The following is a 24,326-nucleotide window of genomic DNA, read 5'->3' as shown; positions in this document are numbered from 1 at the left end:
ACAGCAATCAGACAAGAAAAAGAAATAAAAGGCATCCAAATTGGAAAGGAGGAAGCAAAAGTATCATTGTTTGCAGATGACATGATAGTGTACATAGAAAATTCTACAGACTCCACCAAAAAACTACTTGACCTAATTTGTGAATTTGGCAAAGCAGTGGGATACAAAGTCAATATTCAGAAATCAAAAGTATTTTTGTACACCAACCACAAAATACCAAAAACAGAAATCAGGGGGAAAAAATCCCATTTGCTATAGCAACAAGAAAAAAAAAGTACCTAGAAATGAATCTAACCAAGGAAGTAAAAGACCTGTACACAGACACAACTACACAACAACACTGAAGAAAGAAACCAAGAAAGACACAAATAAATGGAAGCATATACCATGTTCATGGGTTGGAAGAATTAAAATCATCAAAATGCCCACCTACCCAAAGCAATTTACAGATGCAATGCAATCCAATCCCTATTAAAATACCAATGACATATTTCACAGTTATAGAACAAACATTTCAAAAAATTATATGGAACTATAAATGATCCCAAATAGCCACAGCAATTCTGAGAAAGAAGAGCAAACTATGAAGGATCACAATACCTGATATCAAACTATTTTACAAGACCACAGTAATCAAAACAATATGGTACTGGCATAAGAACAGACACATAGATCAATGGAACAGAATAGAGAGCCCAGAAATGAACCCAAGTCTCTATGGTCAATTAATATTTACAAAAGGGGGCAGAAGCATAAAATGGAGTAAAAATAGCCTCTTCAACAAATGGTATTGGGAGATCTGGACAGCTATGTGCAAAAAAATGAAACTGGAGCACCAACTTATACCATATACAAAAATTAACTCAAGATGGATAAAAGGTTTAAATATAAGTTGCAACACCATAAAAGTCCTACAGGAAAACATAGTCAGGAAAATCTCAGGTATTCCAGGCAGCAATATTTTCATCAATACGTCCCCTAGAGCAAGGGACATAAAAGAAAGAATAAACAAATGGGACCTCATCAAAATAAAAAGCTTCTGTACATTTTTTAAAAATTAGCAAAATGAAAAGGTAATTAACCATATGAAAAATATATTTGCAAATGATACCTCAGATAAGGGTTTGATCTCCAAAATATATTAAAAACTCACATGACTCCACACCAAGGACACAAACAATGTTATTAAAAAATAGGCAAAGGACATAAACAGATACTTCTCCAAGGAGGACAGACAGAGGGTCCAGAGACATACGAAAGGATGCTCAGCATCACTAGCAATCAAAGAAATGTAAATTAAAACCATAATGAGATATCACTTCCTGCCAGTCAAAATGGCCATCATAAAGAAATAGACAAACAATAAGTTCTGGTGAGGCTGTGGAGAAAAGGGAACCCTAGTACATTGTTGGTGGGAATGAAGACTGGTTTAGCCACTGTGGAAAACAATGTGAAGTTTCCTCAAAAAAAATAAAAGGGGAACTGCCTTTAGACCCACCAATTCCACCTCTGGGATTGTACCCTTGGAACCTTGAAACACCAATTCAAAAGAACCTATGCACCCCAAGGTTCATTGGCCAAGTGCTAGAATTCACAATAGCCAAGTGCTAGAAGCAACCTAACTGCCCATGAGTAAATAAGTGGATCAAAAACTGTGGTACATTTATACAATGGAATACTACACAACAGAGAGAAAGAAGGAGCTCCTACCCTTCATGACAGCATGGATGGATCTGGAGAGCATTATGCTAAGTGAAATAAGCTAGGCAATGAAAAACAAATACTATATGATCTCACCTGTAAGTGGAATATAATCAACAACAACAAAAAAAAGCAAAATGTAACCAGAGACATTGAAATAAAAAACAAATTGATGGTAACCAAAGGGAAGGTGGAAGATGATAATGGAGGAAAACTGGGAAGGGTAATCAAGGAACATGTATAAAGGACACATGGAGAAATTCAAACAGGGATAGGATTGAGAGTAGGATGTGGGAGTGGGTGGGGCTGGGGGAAAGCAGTGGCAGGAAAATGGAGAAAAGTGTACTTGAACAATTTTTAAAAAGAAAAAATTTGAAAAGTAAAAGTTAAAAATTACTTCAAAATATCACTGGTGCTGAATTTTATGTTAGAAACAATGAAGGGGAAGAAATCCTACAAAGTCATTCATAAAAGGCTTTAGGCAATTAACCAGTAATTTTAATTCAAATTCCCCTTTACCAGTTTAAGGAAATGGCCTTAAAATGATTCTCATAATTAATACTGTTTAGCTTAAAATATATAAACTTACTTTGAAGACTCAGAAAAATCTAAATTACATCTCAACATATGATTGATTATACCCAGGCATTTTTATGACTTGCCTCTCAAACCAGCAGAAGGAAGAAGGTAATTTCTCAGTCTTATTGAAGCAATGCTCTTGGGCAGGGAGGACTCAAGCAAAAGCTCATCAGAACATCTTTCCCCAGTGGCAGACTTACCTGACACAAGGTGTCACATGTATTTCATGAACTGTTAGCTCCCTTTAGTTTTCCCACTTGTAAATCAAATATAAACTCACTCTCTGTGGTTCTTTCCTGACTAAAAATGTTGAATCATAAGTGTTTTCATTTGGCTTTTTATGGATCTTACAAGTCAGTCCAGACTGACTTGTGAGATCCATAATTCTTACAAGTAAGAACTTTTTGTGAACTTTGTAAGTTCACAAAATAATGACTTTTTAAAAGACTTTCTGATGTGGGAATGCTATAAAAGTGAGAATGCCCAAAATGAACAGGATAATGCCTAGTTCCCTTAATGGACTCCCAGAGGCCTCCTTTACTGGGGTGATGCCCTAAGGCAAGTCTTACAGAAATTTCTATGTGGCTTCAGCTCCCTTAAGGCTGATCTTCTAATGAAGATAGAAGTTGTTCTCCTCTCACTCGTTGGTGGCACAAACATGACCTCCCAGGGCCACTAGAGTGAAAACTCAGAATCTACAACTTCACTCTCTGTGTCCCCTTGGATAGGATAAGGAGCCTCCCTGAGTCTGTTTTCCTACCTGAATCTAGCAAAAAGGAAAAAAATCAATTATATACCAAATATTGATTAAATACCATGACGTTTCAGGCAGAGTCCATAGCCCACATCAAAGGAAACAGACACAGTTCCCCCTTACGAAGCTCATATTAGCCCTGGCTGGTGTTGCTCAGTGGATTGAGCATCAGCATGCTAGCCGAAAGGTGGTGGGTTCAATTATCAGTCAGGACATGTGCCTGGGTAGCAGGCCAGGTCCTCAGCTGGGGGCAGGTGAGAGACAGCCAACCTATGTTTCTTTCCTTTCTTTCTCCCTTCCTTCCCTTCTCTCTAAAAATACATGATTTTTTTAAAAAGAACCTCATGATAAAGAAGTAAAATATATAGCACGTCACACAATATTACCTGTGGGCCAGGGAGGGGCATTTTAGTTAGGGAACCAAGGAAGGCTTTGAAGAGAAGGTGATTTATGAGTAAATATTTGAAGGAGGTGAAGGATCAAGTCCTGTCCACATTGGGGGGAAAAGCCTCAGACTGAAGGATCAGCAACTACGAAGAATCCAAGGTGGGAGTGAGCCTGATATGTGGAAAAAGAGTGTGACCACAGTAGAGAGAAGGACAGGAAGTAAGAGGAGATGAGTTGAGAGAGCCAGTAAAGGCAGCAAGATCATCTTGGGAGAGAGCTAGCAAACAATTCATGGGTTACATGTGGCCTGCTGTAGGGGTGACTTTTCCTGCAAGTCCCCCTGGCCACCACAGATGAAAGTACACAAGACAAGACGTGATCTGCTTGAGGAAGAGAGGTGGCCAGTTTCTCAGAGGAAACAAAGGCCTCGAGCCCCTTCCTCCAGGAGCTTTTATTGGGTTGTAATACACAGGAATACGGAGTGGCAAGGATCAAACAGTAGATAACATTTCAAAGAAATCTGAGGACTTAGTCTGAATCAGTGTCTGTCAGGAAGGGAGTTTTGCAGAAACTTTAGGGTTTCCTGCTAGGACCCTTAACATATGAATGAAAACACTCTTAGCAGAACAGTTTTCACCAGTTTTTGAGGAATTCTTTGTTATGCCAGATTTTCCCCCAGGATCTGCTCTGGCATGGCAAGGAGCTGTACCCCTCCCCATCAGGTATTCAGGCTTAAGAGGATTAGAGCCAGGAAGCGCTTCTCCTAGAAGACATGGGGACTCAGGCTATGTCACATATCTTGGGGGTCCGAGTCCATTGCTCACTCTTTGTTGCAGCCCCCCAAGTCCTTCCATGATGGCCTCCCAAGTGATGGAGTGTGGCTTAGGTTGCCTCCCACTGTGAGGGGTCTTACCCATCATTGACTTCTGACCAAGCTTTGGGGTCAGGGAGAGGAAACTGAGGCAGCGTTTGCTACCAGAGACAAGCTTTGTCTCCTGTGGCTCGAATTCCGGAGGTCACTTGTTCATCCTTGGCCACGGGGGAAAGGGGGGGCAGGGTTAGCGTTACAGTTCCTGAAACCAAGCGGAGTGGTCCCCAACAGCCTGCCACCTGTTATTAAATAGTTTTATTGGAACCACAGCCATGACCTTTGGTTTATGTTGTCTATGTTTGTATGTTTTCAAATTACAACAGCAGAGCTAAGTAGTTATAAGACAGGCCATTTAACATACAAAGCCTAAAATATGTATTATCTGGACTTTTACAGAAAAGATTTATCAACCTCTAGTTTAAACAAATAAGGTTTTAATTTTCTCCATGGCAAAAACTCTAGGGTAACCAGATGTGGTGCAGTGGCTCCGTGATGTGAATGAGGACCCAGACTCCTTTTATGAAGATATTTCCAGCCTTATCATGATCTCACAGTGACTCCTAATGCTTCAGATATTACACATTATATCCACATTTGAGACAGAAAAGCTGGGGAAGGGGGAATCTGTTCCTTCTACCAGTAAAGCAAAAGTCACCTTCTCTCTCCCTCAAAATCCCTCTCTTCTCCATTTTCCCTTGTTTCTTTGACCAGAAGTGGGTTATACAGCCACTTTTAGATTCAAAGGAAGGTGAGGAAACCATGAAAAGGAATGTCAAGATTGACTTAGAGAGTCACCTTTAAACATTTTTGACTGTGGCCCACAGCGAAAAAACATTTCACATCACAGCCTAATATGCACAATTGAAACATAAATAGTACAAACAGTTTCATGAAATACAACTTATATTTACTATGTGTGCTGTACCCTAATTTTTCTCTTCAATTTTTAAAACATTAGTCATCTAATAACTGAATTTCATGACTCATCATTGGACTGTGAGTGTTACCATAGACAGTCAGAATGCTGAGGAGTCTCCCCCATTGGCCAAGATGGCAGCAGGTGGAAGTTCTTACATTGAGTGCCCCCAAAGCTAGACATATCGATGTAGAGTCCAAGAGCCCATGGAAAGCTAGAAAGATGAATGGATAGGGCCCCCAAGAGCATGCAAAAAGCTAGAAAGGTAGTTATAGACTGGATAGAAAAAAAGCTCTCTCCTCCTATCCTTATAAGAACTTTGAGCTAGAGCAAAAAGAGGAGAGGGTTTTTGTGACAGAAGTCCACAATTTATCCAGCTTACGTGGGACCTGAATAAAACCTCTTTCCTTCTGCACCAGCATCTGCCTCACAAGTTTGGCTTTTGTGGTGGTGGGCAGCCGAACCTCTGTTTTGTTGTATTACATCAGTGCAGTATGAAAAATACAAGTGATCATGATCTGTCACTAGGGACCTGCATGTTGCTGCTCTAAACAAATTTCTCTTTCTCCTTTCCTATCCTTTTCCTTTCTTTTTTTCCCCTTTCTTATCCTTTTCTTTCCTTCCTCTCTTCATTATTTTCCAAAGAAGGAAATAGATATTGGGTTGGCAATTAACAATATCCACAACACCCACCATAAATGAGCTGGAGGCCAGTTACAGTTCCATTGAATTCTGAAGGAAAAGGTGATCCTCTTTCTGAAGGAAATGAGGGCCCTGGTGATGGACACTTGTATGCCATGTAAAATTCAGGTAGTTATGCCCCTCCTCAGGACTGTTCAGAAAATTGCTTGGTATCCCTGATGTAAAGCACCTAGCACAGTCTGACACACCAGGCATTAGGGACACTTAGTGTTGCTTCCTCAAATCCAATCTTCACTCCAGACTAGGGGGCCCTAAGATTAGCATCAACTAGATGAGAGATTAATTCACTTTCAAGAGTTGGAAAGCCCAAGGGAAGTTGTGTTACCATGGTGCTGTTTAATTACCCTATTGGGCATGAATAAATGCTCATAGGGTTATCTTGCATTTTACCCTTTGTTAAAAAACAAAAACAAATAACTCAATTATTAGCCTTAGCCTTGATAACCAGATCTTTGGACTGTGTAAGAAAGGAGGTCCCCAACTACAGGGATACCCTGAGCTGGCAGAGGATGGGCCATTCTCCATGAACTCACAGAAAGGTAGTGGTGAAGGATCCCTGGACTGGTTATCTTTAGCCCCCTCATTTTTGCAGGTGGAGAAACTGAGGCCCAGAAAGGTTGCAACATGGCAAATTCACATAGAAAGTACCGGGTTGGCCAAAAAGTTTGTTTAGCTTTTTTCCATATGGTGGCTCTAGCAGTGCTTAGTTGCCTTAATTTTATTGAAAACAATTTTGTTAGATTGTATTGTGACAGCTCTCACATAAGGGCACATTTAAAAAAAAACTTATCAAAATTGGGGGGGTGGGAGAAGAACGTGGGGAAAGGTACAGTGAATAGGAAGCATAAATGGTAAGTACAAAATAGAGAGGGGGTGTAACATACCCCAATGCGAGCAAATGTCGGAAGCTTTCAGGAGTTTAAGATGGAACTTTATTGGCCAAAGTTTCAAAGTTTTACCTGCGCAGGGGCGAACTCTCAGGGTGTCTCTGGATACACGGGTGCCAAAATGCCTGCAGATGAGAGTCGCACCTGGCGCTTACAGCCTGGGGTTTTTATTGGGGTGAGCAAGCAAGCGAATACAGAAGCAGACGTAGCTGTTAGCAATTGGCTATCCCAAGAGAGCACACATGGCTATGTTCTCTGCTTGCAACAATGGATAAGTTTCTGCAAGGACAAGGTCATGCACAAGGGGGTTTATCTTGTCCAGCACTCTTTGTATTTTCTGTACTTTCTATCTTCTTTGCTGAGACAGTGTGGAGCCTACCTTGGGTTCCTTTTGGCTACTTTTATCTAATTCCGGCCCTAACAGGGGCAGTTAAGAATAGTATAGGAAATGAAGAAGCCAAAAAACTTATATGCACAACCCATGGACATGAACTAAGGAGTGAGGGATGCTGGTTGCAGGGGGTACAGTGCAGAGGGGAATAAAGAGGAGAAAAAAATGGGACAACTGTAATAGCATAATCAATACAATATATTTAAAAAATAAAAAACATCGAAATTAGTGAATTTTTTGTGGCCATTTTAACGTTGAAGATGGAAGAAAATATGCAACATTTTTAGCATATTATGCTTTATTATTTCAAGAAAGGTAAGAACACAACTAAAAACATATATACACACAGAAAAAAGATTTGTGCAGTGTATGGAGAAGGTTCTGTGACTGATGAAACATGTCAAAAGTGGTTTGGGAACTTCCTTGGTACTATTGCCATTTTGGCCAAATAATTCTTTGCTGTGGGGCTGTCTCATGCATGGGAAGATGTTTAACAGCACCCCTGACCTCTATCCACTAGAAGCCAATGGAGGGAGAGAGCTGACATACTCAAAATATCCAAATCAATAAAGTTATTGGTGAAATGAAAATTAGGTTTTATTTTACAGAAAAAAAAAACCTAGATGGACTTTTTAGCCAACCCAACAGATGGCAGAGCCCAATCTCTTTACCCCAATCCAGCAGTCGTTACAACAGTGATTAGCACAGCCTCTCTAAAATGGGTTCTAGGCCCATAAACTAAACTGAGCTCATCTTTGCTTATGTAGGCACCTGCATTTTTCTAGAGTTCCTACAAGATTCTAAAGTGGCCATGTGACTCTAAAAAGATTAAGAACCACAGATTAAACGAAACTAAAATAATTCATCTTGGGATAAGAAAGAGGAGGTCCATTCTGAGGTCAGGACTGGGAAACAGGAGCTAAAACAGAAACCTAAAATGTTTCCATTAATTCCTTCCTGTGCCCTGCTACTCACACACCCCAGAAACACTGAACCGTTCAGAGTTCCCCAAAGGTCTGGGGCGTCTCTGCCCTCTGCCTGTAGCAGGCGCTGATGTTTATCTTCTCCTCTTTATTAACCCATCAGATTTCTTAAACACAGTGCAGATTTGAGAGGCCACGTCAAGCAAACAGCCCTCCACAACTGGTGCCTCTTAAGCAAAAAAAAACCCAAAACTATGCTTAGGGCCTTACGGATAACATTTTACCCCGCTGATGAACATACTATACTAGTAACTAGTAAACGCTCACGCTACGGCCTTCTTTGGAAACCCAAGGGATCAGGTTACCTAACGTATTCGGACCCTCCCAGCCAGTAACTCTTGAGGCTGCTTCCTCCGCGAGTTTCCGGGCGTCCTGCTAGTGATCAGAGGACACCTAGCAGGCCCGACGCCCCAACATTCCCGGAACCCCCTTGGGCACTGACTAAAGCCAACCCTTCCCAGAGTGCCGGGTACCTTGGAGTCCGTACAAGGTGGAGCGGGCGGGGCGGGGAGGGGCGGGGCAAAGAGGGACAGACAGACGTCACCATTGGCTAGAGCTTGCCGGGGCGGGGAGAGGTTGGGAGAGTCACCGAACCGAAGGCCTTGGGCAGTGGGCGCCTAGGTCGCAGCACGGGAGCCAGCGAGGGCCTAGTGCTGACGGCGGCCTTTGATCTACGCGGTGTGTGGACGGTGAGTGATACCTGGGCAGGGGAGTTCGGGGGCGTCCAGGTAGCATTGACACCTCTGCCTCCGAGCCCCCGCCTCCCCCAGCCCTCAGCCCTGGAGCCTAGGCACTGGTGCTCCTTGGCTCCTGCAAGCTGGGTCCCCTCCCTCTGCCAGCCTGGCTCACTAAGAGCCTCGGCCTTATGCTGAGGAGGGAGTGGGCATTGGTCCAGGCACCTCCTCCGAGGGGAGGGCATTTTAAAGGCTAAAACCTGGGCACGACAAGTGAGGCGACCGAAGGCTACACCTTGCCCACATTGTCTCTCATCTTAGTATCCTACAAACGCTGATCTTAGAGTTGTGGGCAGAGGCTCCAAGTGCCTCTGGCACAACCCTCAGATCTCATACCCGGAAACCAAACAATTGCTATCTTTGCCTCTCAATCGCTATCTAATAGAGGATTTGCTTTGTTCCACTGCGTTAGGGGGTTTAGCACAGCACGCCTTCTTACAACCCGAATACTTTCATTATTCTCATTTTCAGATGGGAAAGCTGATGCTTGAAAACTTAGGGGATTATCCAGTTCTATCCAGATAAATCAGTAGTGGAGTCAGGATTTGAACCCAGGGTTTATTGTGCCAGGTCTAACTCATTTCACCCACTGACTTCAGAGCTCACCCTGCCCTCCCCCATCCCCCTGACTCTCAGTCCTACACTTTCCACTCTGGGAGATGCCTCAGTTTTGTTTTGTTTTTTTAATTAATCTGGCACAGCCCTGTTTACTATTGGGCATGAATAACAGACCAGTGCCAGTGCTATCTTAAAATACTGTAAGGGGAGCTTTAGTAACCACAGTTAACAAAAGAATTAAATGTCACAGCAAATAAGGCTAGAATCTGTAATTTGAACCGGAACAGGTTAGACTCCAAAGCCATGAACTTGTACTTGCTGAAGAGACCCTCACTAGCTACGTTGTAGTTTAAGTGTCTGCAACACAATCAAGATTTGTTGTCTGTAGCTATGATCTTTAGAAAAACTAAATGAATTGGTAGAACTAACAGACTAATAGGTACATGCAGATTTGCTTGCCTCCTACTTACTCCCCTGTGTAATTCCTGAGCTGCTGCTGTCAACAGGATGAGAGATGCTAGGCAGAGGGAGGGGGAAAGGAGGGGACTAGAGGGAAGAGGAAGGGGAAGGAGAGAAGAGAAAATGGAACATGCTAAGCTTAGGTCAAAATACCGCTGGCTGAAAGTAGTAAGGGGGTGTGTTTCAGTACTTTGCCAGTCTTTAAGTGTATTTTCATTAGTTCTTCTCATAATTCTGTGTTGTGCTGGTGATTCAATACTTGACAGTGAAAATGAGGTTGAGGCCACAGATTACAGTGTCATTGTGAATCATGTCGGGTTGTATCTCCACTGTGAGGGTAGCCTGGAAGTTGAGAACAGAGTGAAGGTCCAGGGTACTACCTGGTCAGGGTCAGCTACACAGTGACCCGTAACAAAGAACATGAACAGAACTCGGTCACAGCACGGTTCAGATCCTGTAAATGTGAAGCTTCAAAGGGAGGTAGCCTGACTATGGGGTCAACCAGAAAACCCTGTGGACTGGATCTCTGGAGATCTGGGTCTGGGTTTTGAGAGTAAAAACTCAGTCCTATGTCTTCACTCACAGCCACTCCTCCTGGGAGAACTGCCATCCTCTTTGAGTCAGTTCCACTTTCCCATCTCTAGAGCCTCACCACCTCCCCAGAGCCCTATTATGACCTATTACTGGAGCTTCTGTGTATTACCTGTGAGGCCCATCTTACATGGCCTCCTTCACCTTCACAGGAGTCAGTGATTCAACTAATGAGGAACCTAAGGTTGAGAGAGGGAAAGGAACTTGCCTAAGGTCACACAGCTAAAGAATCACAGAGCAGAGCTTTAAACCCAGATCTTTGTAAAGGTTGAGTGGTTATCCTGTCACAGAGTGCATTGAAGAAAATACTCTGGAATTGTTTTAAAGTAAATTAAAATTAAATAGGAAGTGGCTGCACTTCCCAAAGCTTCTGCAGATTTGTTTTCACTCTTGTTAAAGGGGAACTCTCAGTTTGCTCAGTCTCCTCTTCTGGCTGCCTGACCTCTTTGCCCATGGTGTACTGCTGAGGGACAGATCTGGAACCCCTTTCCCTTTGCCCTGTCTGACCTTGGTTGGTGGGAATGTCATATCCCTGTAGCCTCAAAAGTGGAACAGGCTCTGCTAGTACAGTCCTGCCTAAAACAAGGCCTAAAAAAATGACACAAAATGCTGGTCACACACTAAGTTGATACTCCAGTGAAACTCATACCCAGAATTCTCTCCATGACATCCCTTGCTTCCTATCTTTTGCTTTGTCACGTTTCAGCAGAAGTTCTTAAGCTGGGATCTGAGGATCCAGGGGCACATGAACAAAAGCTTCTTGATCCCCTGCAGTGATATGCAAATTTAGCATGTGCGTGTGCACACACATGCATTTTCCTGGGGATTGTGTGTTAAACTTTCAAAAGCCACCAGAAGGTTCCATGACCCAGAAGTTTCTAAAAAATACACCATGTGGCTCAGGAAACCACCCCCAGCAGCTGCATGTGTCACAGGCCTGGTGCAGTGAGTGACACAGCTGGAGGCAGCTGTTGGGAGCACCCTTCCAAACTGTTGTTCATTGCACCCAGTGCACCGTTCCAGTAACTGACACTGAGCACTCAAAGGGGCTGAACCCCTGGCACCAGGCCTCAGCGGTCATTCTGAGCTTCTGTTTGGACCAGAGAGCATAGCTGAGAGGATTCCTGTTTCCACAGATCGCCTCTTCATAGGAAGTGAGCCCAGTTTCAGGGGGGTGGGGGCGGGGGTGTGGTCCTGAGGGCCAGGGAGTGTGCATGGGAGGGAAAGCAGGACTGGAAAAGGCTTTCTTGCCCCAGCCTGCTGTGCCTTGAAAGCAAGGGCAGAAACCAGACACCTAGCTGCCTCTGGGCTGGGGCTGCCAGGAAGCTCTGAGGAAGGCCAGCCTTCAAGGGAAGCTCTCTTCCCTTCAAGAGAGTAAAAGGCCAGGCTCTTCAGAAGAAGGGCAACCATGTCAGGGAAGCCTAGGCACCAGAATGGGCCTAGGGAGGCCTGTCAGTGGGAGCCCAGAACTGGATAAGTGGGAGGATATAATAAAGGCAAGTGGGGCTCTGTGGGATCAGCCCAGAGGAAGGGGGGAATGGAGGTGGCTGGTGGCTCTGCAGCCACCTCTTCTGCAGTGCACAGTGTCCTCCCAGGGCTTCCTAACCATCAGTACTGGGGCAGGAAGACATGTGGCTGAGCTACAGGGCTGTGATGGTGGCATTAGGAGGAGGGGTGAGAACAGCAGCTTAGAGGGGGGTAGGATCTGCAGCTACTAAGTTGCCGCCTGCCATCCACATCCTAACAGCTGGCTTTTCAGCAACAATGTGTTGCTGAGGAGCAACCTGTGTCCAGCCAGACCCTCTCTCAGAGGTAGCTAGTACCAGCACTGCAGCTTCTTTCCTGGCCCCGCTCCAGCCATTGCTGGCTAGCAGGTACCAGGGAGGGCCGCTTTAAGGTGCATTGTTTTCAAGGCCTCTTTGCTGTCCCTGACTGGCGTATGAAAGCTGTAGCCACAGCCTGTGGACCAGGAGACAGGCTTACCAGGAATGGTCAGCAGTGTTACCAGCACTTGCCCTCTCCCTTGGAGAGGGATCTGCTCTCCTCCTTCTGGTAAGAGCAGATTGATTCCCACAGGCTCTGTCCTCCTTTCTGGTGCTTCCCATGTCACTTCTGTTACATATTTGACTTTAATCTTGCCTAAAGAAGAAAATAAGGATCATAATTTTTTAAATGTTAGAACAGAGGTTACCAAGCTTTCAGGTTTCCCAGATACCCTCCAAACATTTTAATTTGGATATTGACACATTTTCCATTTTGCAAAGTAGGGATAACAATGACCAGCTTTTTGGCCGTTATTTCATAAAAAAAAGAGAGGGCATTTTAAGACTAAAATGCAGGCAGTACACAGCCTTGAAGTAAAAGTTCAAGTGCACTCAATTTGAATTTATGAAAACTCTACTTCATTAGCCTTTTTTTCTCCTCTGCCATTGGCCAGTAGGAATTGGGCTATAGTTGTGACCTGAAGAGCTACAGAGCACCATGACCACAAAAGAGGAGAGATAGACCAAGCCTAGCAGTTGAAAAGACTTCAGTACCCTCTGTCCCAAACAAAAGGCCAGAGACAATAATGAGGGCAGGCTGTGATTCTGGCTGCCTTCACCACCACCCCCATGGGGCTGGCAGAGCAACCACTGAAGTGGAAAACTAAAACAATTCACTGCCTGTTCACTGGGGACAGGTCATCAAGGCTGGCACACTCCTCCGGAGCCCCTCCTATGGTGAGAACAGAGTCTCTTCTAACTGGAAAGCAAGCCTAGAGGCCTGAGCTGTGTGCCGTGGGGTTGCGTGAGGGGAGCAGACCAGGGCAAAGGAGGCTCCCAGAGCCACAGGCTAGGCCTTCCCTGCTGCATCTGTCATTCTGTGGCCAGCCCAAGCCCATTCCTCCCCAACCCTACTACTGCTTCAACCAAGGTACTTTAATCCGTTTGCATTTGGGTTACTGCCTAGGGTTTAAGATTGTGCTTTTTTATAAAAGGCACCCTTCCAAACTTCTGTTCAGTGCACCCAGTTGGCAAACACTTTGTTCAAAATGTTCTAAGGTCTGCCACATGTTTTCAGAGAGTGGGTGTTGAAGGGGTGGGTTCAGGGACATGCTTCAAAGGGAGGAAAACCTTCATTCAGTTTCTTGCTGGGGGGTGTGCCATCTCTCTCTCCCTTGAAGCTCTCATTCAAGTTACCTCTAAGACACCCCTTAGGTGTATGTGCATTTCAATTTAGTACTCAACAAAACACTGGCATTGTTAAAATTAATAACAATCCTCTCAACCTTCAGTCTGGTAAAAGGGACATAAATGCACAATGTAAAGACATGAAGTTTAATTCTGAGTGACCCCATAGCTTAGGACCAGAACTGAAGGAGATGGAGATGTTGCCTATGTCGGGTGAAGAGTTGGAACATGTAAACTAGTTAAACTATGTGATTTGCTTAGGGCTACACAGACGATGAGTGCCAGAGGACACAGAGATATGTGTCTCTCTCAAAGGAGAGGCTGTTTTTCTGTGGGGCCAAGGTCCCTACCCCATAAGGCTGGAGACCTGGTTTAGTGAATTGGGAGATCCCCCCTTTGCTCAGGCGGGGCCTTCATTGCCTCCCCCAAGACTTGCTTACCTGCCACCCTCACCTGAGATGGCAGACTGAAACCAGAAACGACACCAGCATTCAGGCTGCCTGTCACTACCAAACCCAATAAGCAATGGCAGTGATTGAATCTTTATGGGTGCTTTATTCAGATGGCTGGCCATCTGAGAAGATGGTGGGTTCATACCCTAACGGATCATCTTGTCTTTTTTTTCCAGGCGAATGTTTTTATAACAGAGGGAATAAACAAGGTGCAGTGAGGGCTTCGAGCTTCAGGGAAGATTAGGTGAAAGAAGCTGCAACGTTCCCGTCCTGGGAAAGTTAGCTGTTACCTGGGGCAGGTGGTCCTCTGTCTCTCCCTAAAACACAAATGCCTGGATGCCTCCAGTTGCCCCCAGGTGGTAATCTTCAGGAGTGCCCCAGGAGGTCAGCTGTTTTCCCAGAAGCCAGGATGGGCCTTATCTGTAGTTTCTGAAACAAAAGCTTTAACATATACATTACTTGCTAGGCTTATAACTTTTTACCTTAAACTAAAATTTTCCAACTCTTGAGTCCCCTATCAATATTTTATTCTCCGACCCTCTAAACTAAGCTGTCTACTCTTTGCCCCACCTCCCCCTCTCTCCCTTCACTATGCCATCTGCCATCCAGGACCTTACTTCTCTTTCCTTCTGATTCCTTCTTCTGCACAGCTTCCCCCAGATGATGCTACCCAACTCCAGCTGGAGACACTCAGCATCTTAGTTATAGCCATTGAATTAGCAGCCTCTCGGGGGTAAAACATTCCATAAAGCCAGTGTGAGGAAGAGCTCACATGATACCCAGCCCAGTGCTTTACAAATAGTATTATCCAGAGTCCTAGGCAAGGCACTGGATGGAGCTCCCTGTGACCCACCTCACTGTCAACAAAAGCGGCCCCCTTTCATCTGATTTGGTATAAAGTTCCATTTGAACAGAGTTCTACAGGTGAGAAAATTTCTATCCCATTGTAGGTCAATATTTTCATTGTACAGATGAGAAAATTAAGACTCAGAGAAGAAAATACATGCAGCCCTGGCTAGTGTGTGGCTCAGGGGATTGAGTGCCAGCCAGCCTGCGAACCAAAGGGTCATTGGTTCAATTCCCAGCCAGGACACATGCCTGGGTTGCAGACCAGGTCCCCAGTAGGGGCCACACAAGAGGCAACCACACATTGATGTTTCTCTCCCTCTCTTTCTCCTTCCCTTTCTTTCTCTCTGTAAAAATAAATAAGTAAAATCTTTAAAAAGTATAGTTAAAGAAAATACATGCATTTGAAGACACATGGCACTTTAGCAGCTCCCAGCCCAGAGCTCTATAGGAAACATCTTCTTTTTATAACTAGTCACTGTCTGACTTTCAGAGAGATCCACTTATGTGTTCCTACTACATAGAGCAAAATGAGCATATTTCCCACATGCTGTGAGAGAATGAAAGATATGATAAACTGAGTCATGTCATAAATCAGAAGTCACAAACTGGAGCACCACTAAGGGCATCTGTCTATCTGTCTTGCAAGTGTGTTTTGTTTATATATATATATACATTTCTGTTTCTCTTTCCCAGTCCACGGAGTGCCTGGTCCACAGAGGAAATCACAGACTGCCCCTCAGGAAAATGCACCAGCTGGGACATGTGACTTTCAGGGTTTCCATAGCAGGGGACAGGAGAGCTACAAGTTGGCAGTGGCTCAGCTGAGCTCACCTGGAAATGACACACAGCACTTCATTTGCAGAATTAGTCACATGGCCCCACAACCACAAGGGCTGGAGAATGTGAGCCATCACATAGTCACAGGGCCGGTCACTGTCTTTGACAATCCCCCAGCTTTAAACAGTGAAATATAGCCAATAAAAACCCAGGTGTCTGGCTTCTTCTGAAACATCGGAAGAGTGCCCCTCTAGAGAAGGGATGTGTTCTCCAACTCGTCGTGGATGCCACTGACCAGTGTCTCAGCTGGATCACCTCCCTGGCCCTGGAGACATTTATGTATTTTATTCTGACTATACATATACAACTCTGGAAAAGTTGACTTGTGGGTACTCATGGGGCTTTTTGTATTCGTCTAATAATTTAACAGCTGTTTATGAACCTCCTGCAATGTGCCAGTCTTGTGTTCGATGCTGGAAACAAGGCAGAAAAGCAGCATCCCTGAAGCACTGCACTCCTCTTCTCCCAAGGGGGTCAAAACAAGTGGGAACTGGGGACAGGAGCAGGGCATGGGAGGAGCAACTTCTGGAGAAGCTAATGTCAGGGCAGAGGACAGAAAGAAGGCTGGGTTCTCAGTAGACAACAGCACCATGAAAGCCCAAATGGAGGAAAAGCCACAGGGCCTTTTAGGGAAACTGGGAGCAGCAGCTCAGGAAGGCTGGAGCTCAGAGCAGCAAGTAGGGATGAGTGGGAGAGAAGCCCAGTAAAGAGGAAGGCAAGAGAAAAACGACCTCCTGTTCTGGGTAAATGCAGCCCTTCTGTATTGAGGTTGCCAAGCAAGATATCCTTATGCCATGTGCCCACAGAAACGACGTTGAGTGAGAACCCCAGACACCCAGCCTTGCACCCAGAATTAAACCAGCTTCTCTGTAGGAGGTATTTGAGGAAGAACCCAGAGGAGGAGCCTGGCAGGTCATGTTTTCCCCAGGAGAACTGTGGTGGGGAGGAAATGAAACCCTATTTCAAAATGGGCCTAGAAGAATTCAGCAGGGGTCCCTTCTTCAACCCCCATGGTGCCTCATAGGGGCAGAGCCTTGCGCTGGCTAAAGCTGGGCACCTTCCCTCTCTTTAGTGTGGGGGTGACTTTTCCTGCAAGTCCCCCCCCTATCCGCCACTGATGAAAGTAAACACTACCAAGGCATGATCTGCTTGGGGAGGAGAGGTGGCCAGTTTCTCCGAGGAAAAAGGCCTTGAGCCCCTTCCTCCAGGGGCTTTTATTGAGTTGTGATACACAGGAATACAGGGCAGTAAGGATCAAACAGTAGATAACATTACAAAGAAATCTGAGGGCTTAGTGTGAGTCAGTGTCTGTCAGGAAAGGGGGTTGCAGAACTTTAGGGAGACATACTCATGTCCTCTTGAACCCTTAACATACGAATGAAAACACTCTTAGCAGAGCAGATTTCACAGGTTTATCAGGAAGTCTTCATGATGCCAGATTTTTCCCCAGGACACCCTCTGGCAAGGCAAGGAGCTGCACTTCTCCCCATCAGGTATTCAGGCTTAAGAGGATTAGAGCCAGGAAGTATGTCTCCCAGAGGACATGGGGACTTGGGCTATGTCACATATCCTGGGGGTCCGAGTCCATTGCTCCCTCTTTGTTGCAGCCCCCCAAGTCCTTCCATGATGGCCTCCCAAGTGATGGAGTGTGGCTTAGGTTGCCTCCCACTGTGAGGGGTCTTACCTATCATTGACTTCTGACCAAGCTTTGGGGTCAGGGAGAGGAAACTGAGGCAGCGTTTGCTACCAGAGACAAGCTTTGTCTCCTGTGGCTCACATTCTGGAGGTCACTTGCTCATCCTCAGCCATGGAGGGTAGAGTTACAATTCCTGAAACCAGGCAGAACGGTCCACAACACTACAGGCAGAGATTTGCCTCACTCTAGACAAAGGTAGAGGGGGAGGTATTTATAGAATAATTCTGAGGTCACTGAGAAGCCCACCTCTCCCAAATAATTCCCCTTTTCCATACAAACCATGTGTCCCGTGCTTCCAGAATCAAGTGCTAATACCAATAGAGAAGAAGGCTCATGTTGGCTGTTAGTGGTGTCAAGCAAGCATGGGGGAGAGTGTGCTGGATCTGTCAGAGTCAGTACCCAAGGGAACAAAGCACTCTGCAGCGACAGGCTCCACTTCAAGGATGGTAATAGAACAACAGGTGGACCCACGGTAACATTTGCACACACAGGTCAAGAAGATGAGACTGAGCCAGGTTTGTATGAGCAGATGTAGGGATTTTATAATCACCTTGGTGTGAAACCAGACAGGCTGTGCACCCTGTCTGTGCCACCTCCTAGTATTTTCTAATCCCTTTGATTCCCAGTTGCTCCTTGAAAGAAGGGAGGTAGAGGCAGGGTCAAAACTGTAGAGACTGTGAAGGTATTGCTCACTGCCCAACACACAAAGGGCTTGATAAGAGAGTATCCTTGGCTGGAGTAATGTGGAAAGAGTTAGAGAAGTAAGAATCGGTGCAAAAGATGCCAACAAGATACAGAAAGCTCCAGTGAATTTATTCTTATCAGAGAAACCTGGGAGTGTTTGAGAAGCTCCACAAACCTTTCCAGATTGTGAATGGGAAGAGACATAGATAGTTTCCTGTGTGGATCCACTAATAATCCTGCAGGGCAGAGATTACCTGATTGTATAGATGAGAAAAGGAAGGTTCATAGGTGTTAAACTCAAAAATAGTCAGAAGGCTTTGCTAGAAAAAAGGATAAAGATTTACTCAAGGGTCTTAGACTTTGCAAATTGGAAACATAGTTAGGCAAAAGCCCAGAAGTGCTCCAAAAAAAAAAAGAAAGAAAAGTTAAAAGTTTTTATAGCAAAAGTACATTCTTAAAAATTATTAGTCATGCATTCTTAGCTCTAGGGTTGCTCTGGGAGAGTTATCAGTTAGATGGTAGATAGGGTGAAGGATGTCGGGTCATCGGGAACATGGGTGCAAGGAGATATGGTCATGTCCCTGTGGTCTAGATAACAGATGTCAGGTTGAAATATATGTGAGTCCTTCAGAGGGTAATTAGAAGGTTACCTAGAGGTCCAGTCCTGACTAGAAAGTTCCAAAAAGTTTAAGTTCCTGGGCTAGTTAGAAGAAGAATGGAGTCTTTTCTCATGCTTCAATCTTCATCATGTTAGCAATTTTCGCAGCTTAGTTAAAGTGATTCCATTTTATATATTCCCTATCTTCACTCTTTCCTCAGGGAAAGTCACTGTCCAAGATCAATATATTATAAAAAAGGGCTTAAGAGAACAGAATATGGGCTCTAATTGCTTATGTTCAAACAGTGGCTTTGCCTCTTACTGGGAATTTTGGGCAAAGTGGTTAAATTCTGTTCATGTTTTCTCATCCATAAAATGGTATTAGGATGATATTTACTTCATAATGTTGTATGGAGTAAACAAAATACAGTAAGCCCTCACTTAATGTTGGCAATAGGTTTTATGACTTTAAGTGAAATGACATCTAAAGAAACCAATTTCACAATAGGCTAAATGATATAAACAAGAGTTAAGTTCCTACAGCATCTTGTCAGTGTTGTAACACTGAATGAAACAATGTTATTTGAGGACCTGCTATAATTCACAGAAAATGCTCCACACAGTCTGTGGCAAGTAGTGAACATGATACCTATTAACCCATCACTAGGATAGCTGACCCAGGTGTGTTGACGCCAATGGCAGCCATGGGGCCACCCACCCGGGGCTCAGTGGAAATGGAAGAGGTAAGCCTCCTTTAGAGATCTGGAGGAGTAATTGCAACAGAAACCATTATTCAGGGTGTCCCAAGGAAGGGAAGGAAGCACTTGATCTCCATAGGTATTATGGAGAGGAGTTTTTGGATTAGGGCTGATAGGACTAGGAATGGCTGACTTGGCAGTTCTGATCTTGGCCCACCAGGGACCCCTTGGCTTGTGTGTGTATGTCACACACATGGAACTTCACTAAGTACTCTGGGCCTGATCCTTCAGCTGTGGTCATCTTCTGCCAGAGAGTAGGAGTGAGGTGGAGAATGAAGGATTGAGGAGGTGGGGAGGTATAAGGTGAGACCAGGCTGCTGGCCTCCACACCAGGGCTTTGGGTGCTGCACTAGCCAGTGCTCCTCCCACTCACCTGTTTGCTTGCCCTTCCTGGTCTTTCTGGCAGGTAACTTCCGAGTCTGCAGACAGGAGGAGATGAAGGAAGATTGTCCACACAGTTCTCAAGTGCCTATCAGTGACAGCAAATCCATCCTAAAGTAAGCCTTTGTGCTAGGAGGGCTACACACCTATGGTCTCCTTGTGCCAGCCCCTCGGCCCCACCCCACTCCATAGGCAGCCTTTGGGTGGAAGGATTCTGGGCCCTTTTCACAGATATGAGGTGTGCCTGCTCCAGGCACAGTGACGGGAGCACATTGTTGTTGTTTTCATTGTCGTCTCTGAAGTCTATCTCTTCGGAAATCAAGGATCTCTTCAGGGTGTGGGTTTGACCTCTTCCCCTCTGGTCCACAAAAGCAGAATAGTGTGACAATACCCAATGTGATTCTGTAGAAATGGTATTTACTTAAAAAGTACAGCAATACTGAAAAACAAACAAAAATAACTGGAGCAATACTAACACTCTTACTATGTGTTAAACAGCTAAAGAAAAAAACCCTCAAAATGAGTTTTGAGTTTTTACTGATGAAGTATATGTTATTAACATAGTAATTTTTAACTTTGCTTACTCTGTTTTAACTCTATCTCATAAAAATGTTTAGGATACTTTTAAAAATTCATTTAAAAAAGTATAGTTGTCATTTTATCTTGCTTTTTGAGTTCTGAATGTAAATATTTTCTAATTTGGGACCCCCTATCTGCCATCCTGAGGACAAGCCACCTGCTTGATGCGGACTGGTTCCCCGGAGCCCTGCACCCTGGGGTCCTCCTATTAGAGACCCTAAGGAAACAGATGGCATTCCATTGTGTAACATTTCACAATGCTACCATACCATCATTTTTCTTATTTAAATTTTATAAGAACGACATTAACCACCATTTTGGGAAAAGCCACAGTCACGACAGCATGATTGATTTCATGTATGTGCATCCTAACTGCTTTGTTTCAGCATGCACATACTTCACGCACAGTGAACATGCAACACTGAGTCCTGCTTTGTTGCTGCCATTATAAATCCCTTCCCCTGTAAGTTATCATCACCCCCACATTACAGAGTGGATGTTGCTCACCCACAGTTTGGGGTTGTTCCATCATGGGTGAAGGCCACCACTTGCTACCAGAGAAAGTTCTAGAGCTACGCTATCTAGCAAGGGAGCCACCAGCTAGATGTGGCTACTGTGAATGTGATCTGTGGCTGGAGAAGTGTCATCTGTATAAAACATGCTCCAGGGGGAAAACACTTCTTACAAAATAAAATAATAAGCAAGATCTCATTAATATTTTGTATAGATTGCATCTTGACATGACAATATTTTAGATATATTGGGTTCAATAACATGTGTTATTAAAACTAATTTCACCTGTTTAATTTTCCTTTGTATTATGGCTACTGAAGATTTAAAATTATATCTGTGACTTGCATTTTAAGTCTACTTGTTGGTGCTGCCCAGCGTGGATACAGGCAACTGACATTGTCTTTTCTCTGCCACACCCCAGCCAAGGCACAAATGTGACTTTGCCTTTTATTCTGAGGAGAAAGCATTTGGGCAGAGTGGCCTCCCTAGGGCCTCTGGGGTCTTACGCACCACTGTCATCTTCATCCCTTGATCATCCCTCCAGGAAGTTGGGATGGGAAAGAGACAGGCTGCCCTGATGGCACCACCACAAGCAGCCATACCAGGCCCTGGTAGGAAATACTGATAATAGGGGGGAAAGCAGGAGGCTTTAAAGGGTCAGTAATCCAAGCCCCAGAGATTTATTTGAGGAAGTGACTCATAAGTAAAATACAAGGAGTCTGTCAGGAAGTTTTACCCACAATAATGAAAGTGTACAAATGCCCTAGGTACAATGATATGGTCCATCTGTGAGTTTCACTTCCCTCTAATTTCCATCCCTATGCCTTCCATGAGGGCTGATAAATAATATCCTCAAGAATACTGAAGAGCATGTGTCCAGTGGCAATCTGGTCTCTTAACCAATTATGTGTGACCACCATGACATGTACTATTATGCCTATTCTACAAATGAGGAAACTGAGGCCATTGCTGCTCAGATTTTGAAATTAACTATAAATGTCAGTTAAAAAAAAAAAAGCCTGGTCACACTCCAGAAGTATGTGTGTGACTTTCCTTTATTAGGTCAGAGCTCTTAACCCTGCTGAAAACCTACAACTGCTACCATGAGGGCAGAAGCTTTCAGCTGAGGCACCAAGAGGTAAGGCCAGTTTATTTTCTTTGTTCGTAAAGTCACCATTTACCCACCATTTGCAGAAAACAGTCCCAGTTTATATCTGTTATTCTAGGGTAATTATTAAAACCATCCCCTTTATTCTCAGAAGGGAGTATTTGGATAATGAATCATGAAGTCACCTGTCTTCTGAGTTGGGGACCAGGTGACCAGCATCCAGGAACTCTGTCAGGTCCCTAAAAGGGGTGCAGAAGGTCAGAATATCCCTGTGAGAATTCAGAGTGGGTGGAAATCATCTTGTGGGCCTTCTCCTTCTAGCTGGAACTTTTGTCTAGGTGAATGCCAGGACATTGGAGTTTGAAATCTTTAAGACCACCCATCCCACAGCACAAATAAGGGACACAGCATGGGGCTCTGGCATGCCCAAGTTCACAGGGCCATTGAGGTATGAAAGGAGTCTCTGTGCCTGTCGATTGTCAATCAGAATAAACATAAGAAGGAATGGAGAAGAAACGGAGGAGATCTCCCCAAAGGATGCTCACAGAGCCAGGCAGGTTCAAATGTGAAAGGCAGGGCTGGTATGCTGGTATAGCGAGTGGAAGACATGGGAGAGCATGGGTCCCACCTGCAGGCCACTGCTGCCCATCAGATCACACCCACTGATGCTGTTCAGGAATGTGGCCTAGCACACTGAGACCCCTTCTGATATTTAAAAAGAAGCTAGTTATCTGCAATTTCATGTGGAATTTTCCAAACCTCAAAACTCCATGTGGGATAAACAAAAGATGTCTGTAGGACTCCAGGGAATGGCCAGCAGGACCCAGGCTTGGAAGCCCCTCACTGAGCAAATCAAGTAGAGGCCTGGTCTTGCCACTGTCTAGAACCTTCAGACCTTTCACAAGGGAACCCAGATTAGGGAATTGGGCCCCCACCTTGGTCTAACTCAATTTATTTGTAAAGTCTTATTGTGGTAAAGTTTTATTTGGGTTGGGTTTCCAAGGTTGAGATCAGGTGAGTCCTAGACTTTCTCTGGCCTGTCAGCATCTGATGAGAGGTAGCAGCCTCTGAGTTCCCCTTGTGTCGTTGAACATGAGAATGGGCAGTTGAAGCCCTCATCAACCCATAGGCACCTCATCCAGATGGAAGCCACTGCTCATTAATCTTCATTTCCTGTAGCCAGACAGCCATACATCCTTCTGCAGTTCTCAGACTAGAGCAGAGGTGTCAAATGCATTTTCACCAGGGGCCACATCAGCCTTGCAGTTGCCTTCAAAGGGCCAGATGTAATTTTAAGACTATAAATGTAACTACTCCTTAACAGTTAAGGGAGAGCTCAGCAGAAACAAGGTGCTGGGCCGGATGAAACAAGGTAGAGGGTCAGATTTGGCCCTCAGGTTTTGTGTTTGCTACCTGTGGACTAGAGGATGAGCCCCAATGTCCGGGAAACTGTGGGCAACTGGGGGTGATCTGTCAATGTCACAAAGGACAGCCAACTGAAACCCACCTGCCAGACCGCATTGCTCGACCCCCTGAGATACCCAATCAGCCAAGCCAAACCACTGTCATATAGTTCAGGAGCCTGGACAAGAGGGAAGCCGCTGGCTTCTGGTCCAGGTCGTGCTGGGCTGTCTGTGATGACCTGATCGGTACAAACCTCACACTCCACCTCACCTGTATGCGTCCTGGGCCACCCCTGATAACTTGTTCCCTACTCTATTCTGCCAAGTGCTCCTGGACTAATGCTCTTCCCTCTGCAGAGCGGCCTCTCATACACAGCCCTACCTGACCAAGCTCCTTCCTGCTGCGGCAGGTCTCTGATCCCACTGCTCTGTTGTCTCTGGTTTCACTGCTTGTTTTCTTACTTTAGTGGAAGCCCCCAGAGTTTGGCCTGCCTGCCTGCCCACCTGCCTTCCTGGTTTTGAACCCCCTGTGCCAGGCATTGTGTGGTCCTGGGCATAGGAGTTGGATGGCTAGACTGTAGGCCTAGAGTGAGTTGGGCTGAATCCTGAGCTCCAGTATTCTAGGCAGTTATGACCTGTGCTGCTGAGTAAGGAACTGGGCCCGCCTGAGTTCTTGTGTTGATGTCATGGAGTTGGGTCTTCTGTCTGGGCCCTGTTCCTTGTCTCTGGGCTTTTCAGGTACTGATCTAAGATCATGGTGGCTCTTAACATGTGGTCCCCATACC

At 44.9% G+C, this 24,326-nt stretch overlaps 1 protein-coding gene across 2 annotated transcripts in view; it reads left to right on the top strand.

Moving 5' to 3' along the window:
• Positions 1 to 8,739: 8,739 nt before the first annotated feature.
• RASSF4 (Ras association domain family member 4) overlaps positions 8,740 to 24,326 on the top strand; it is a 38,338-nt gene continuing 22,751 nt past the window's right edge. The window contains exons 1-4 of one of the 2 annotated variants that reach the window (XM_037127456.2): positions 8,740 to 8,860; positions 19,467 to 19,542; positions 19,964 to 20,054; positions 22,093 to 22,168. In XM_037127456.2, coding sequence (XP_036983351.2) covers positions 19,993 to 20,054; positions 22,093 to 22,168 — 138 coding nt within the window. In that variant the 5' untranslated portion in view covers positions 8,740 to 8,860; positions 19,467 to 19,542; positions 19,964 to 19,992. The remainder of the gene's footprint in view (positions 8,861 to 19,466; positions 19,543 to 19,963; positions 20,055 to 22,092; positions 22,169 to 24,326) is intronic. The other variant, XM_037127455.2, reaches the window with a different exon arrangement.

The sequence above is a fragment of the Artibeus jamaicensis genome, unplaced genomic scaffold (genome assembly GCF_021234435.1).
Source record: "Artibeus jamaicensis isolate MK-2021 breed Jamaican fruit bat unplaced genomic scaffold, CSHL_Jam_final contig_468, whole genome shotgun sequence".
In the NCBI taxonomy this organism is placed as follows: domain Eukaryota; kingdom Metazoa; phylum Chordata; class Mammalia; order Chiroptera; family Phyllostomidae; genus Artibeus; species Artibeus jamaicensis.
The sequence above is the reverse complement of the archived record's forward strand: the minus strand, read 5'-3'. Positions and strand labels throughout refer to the sequence as shown.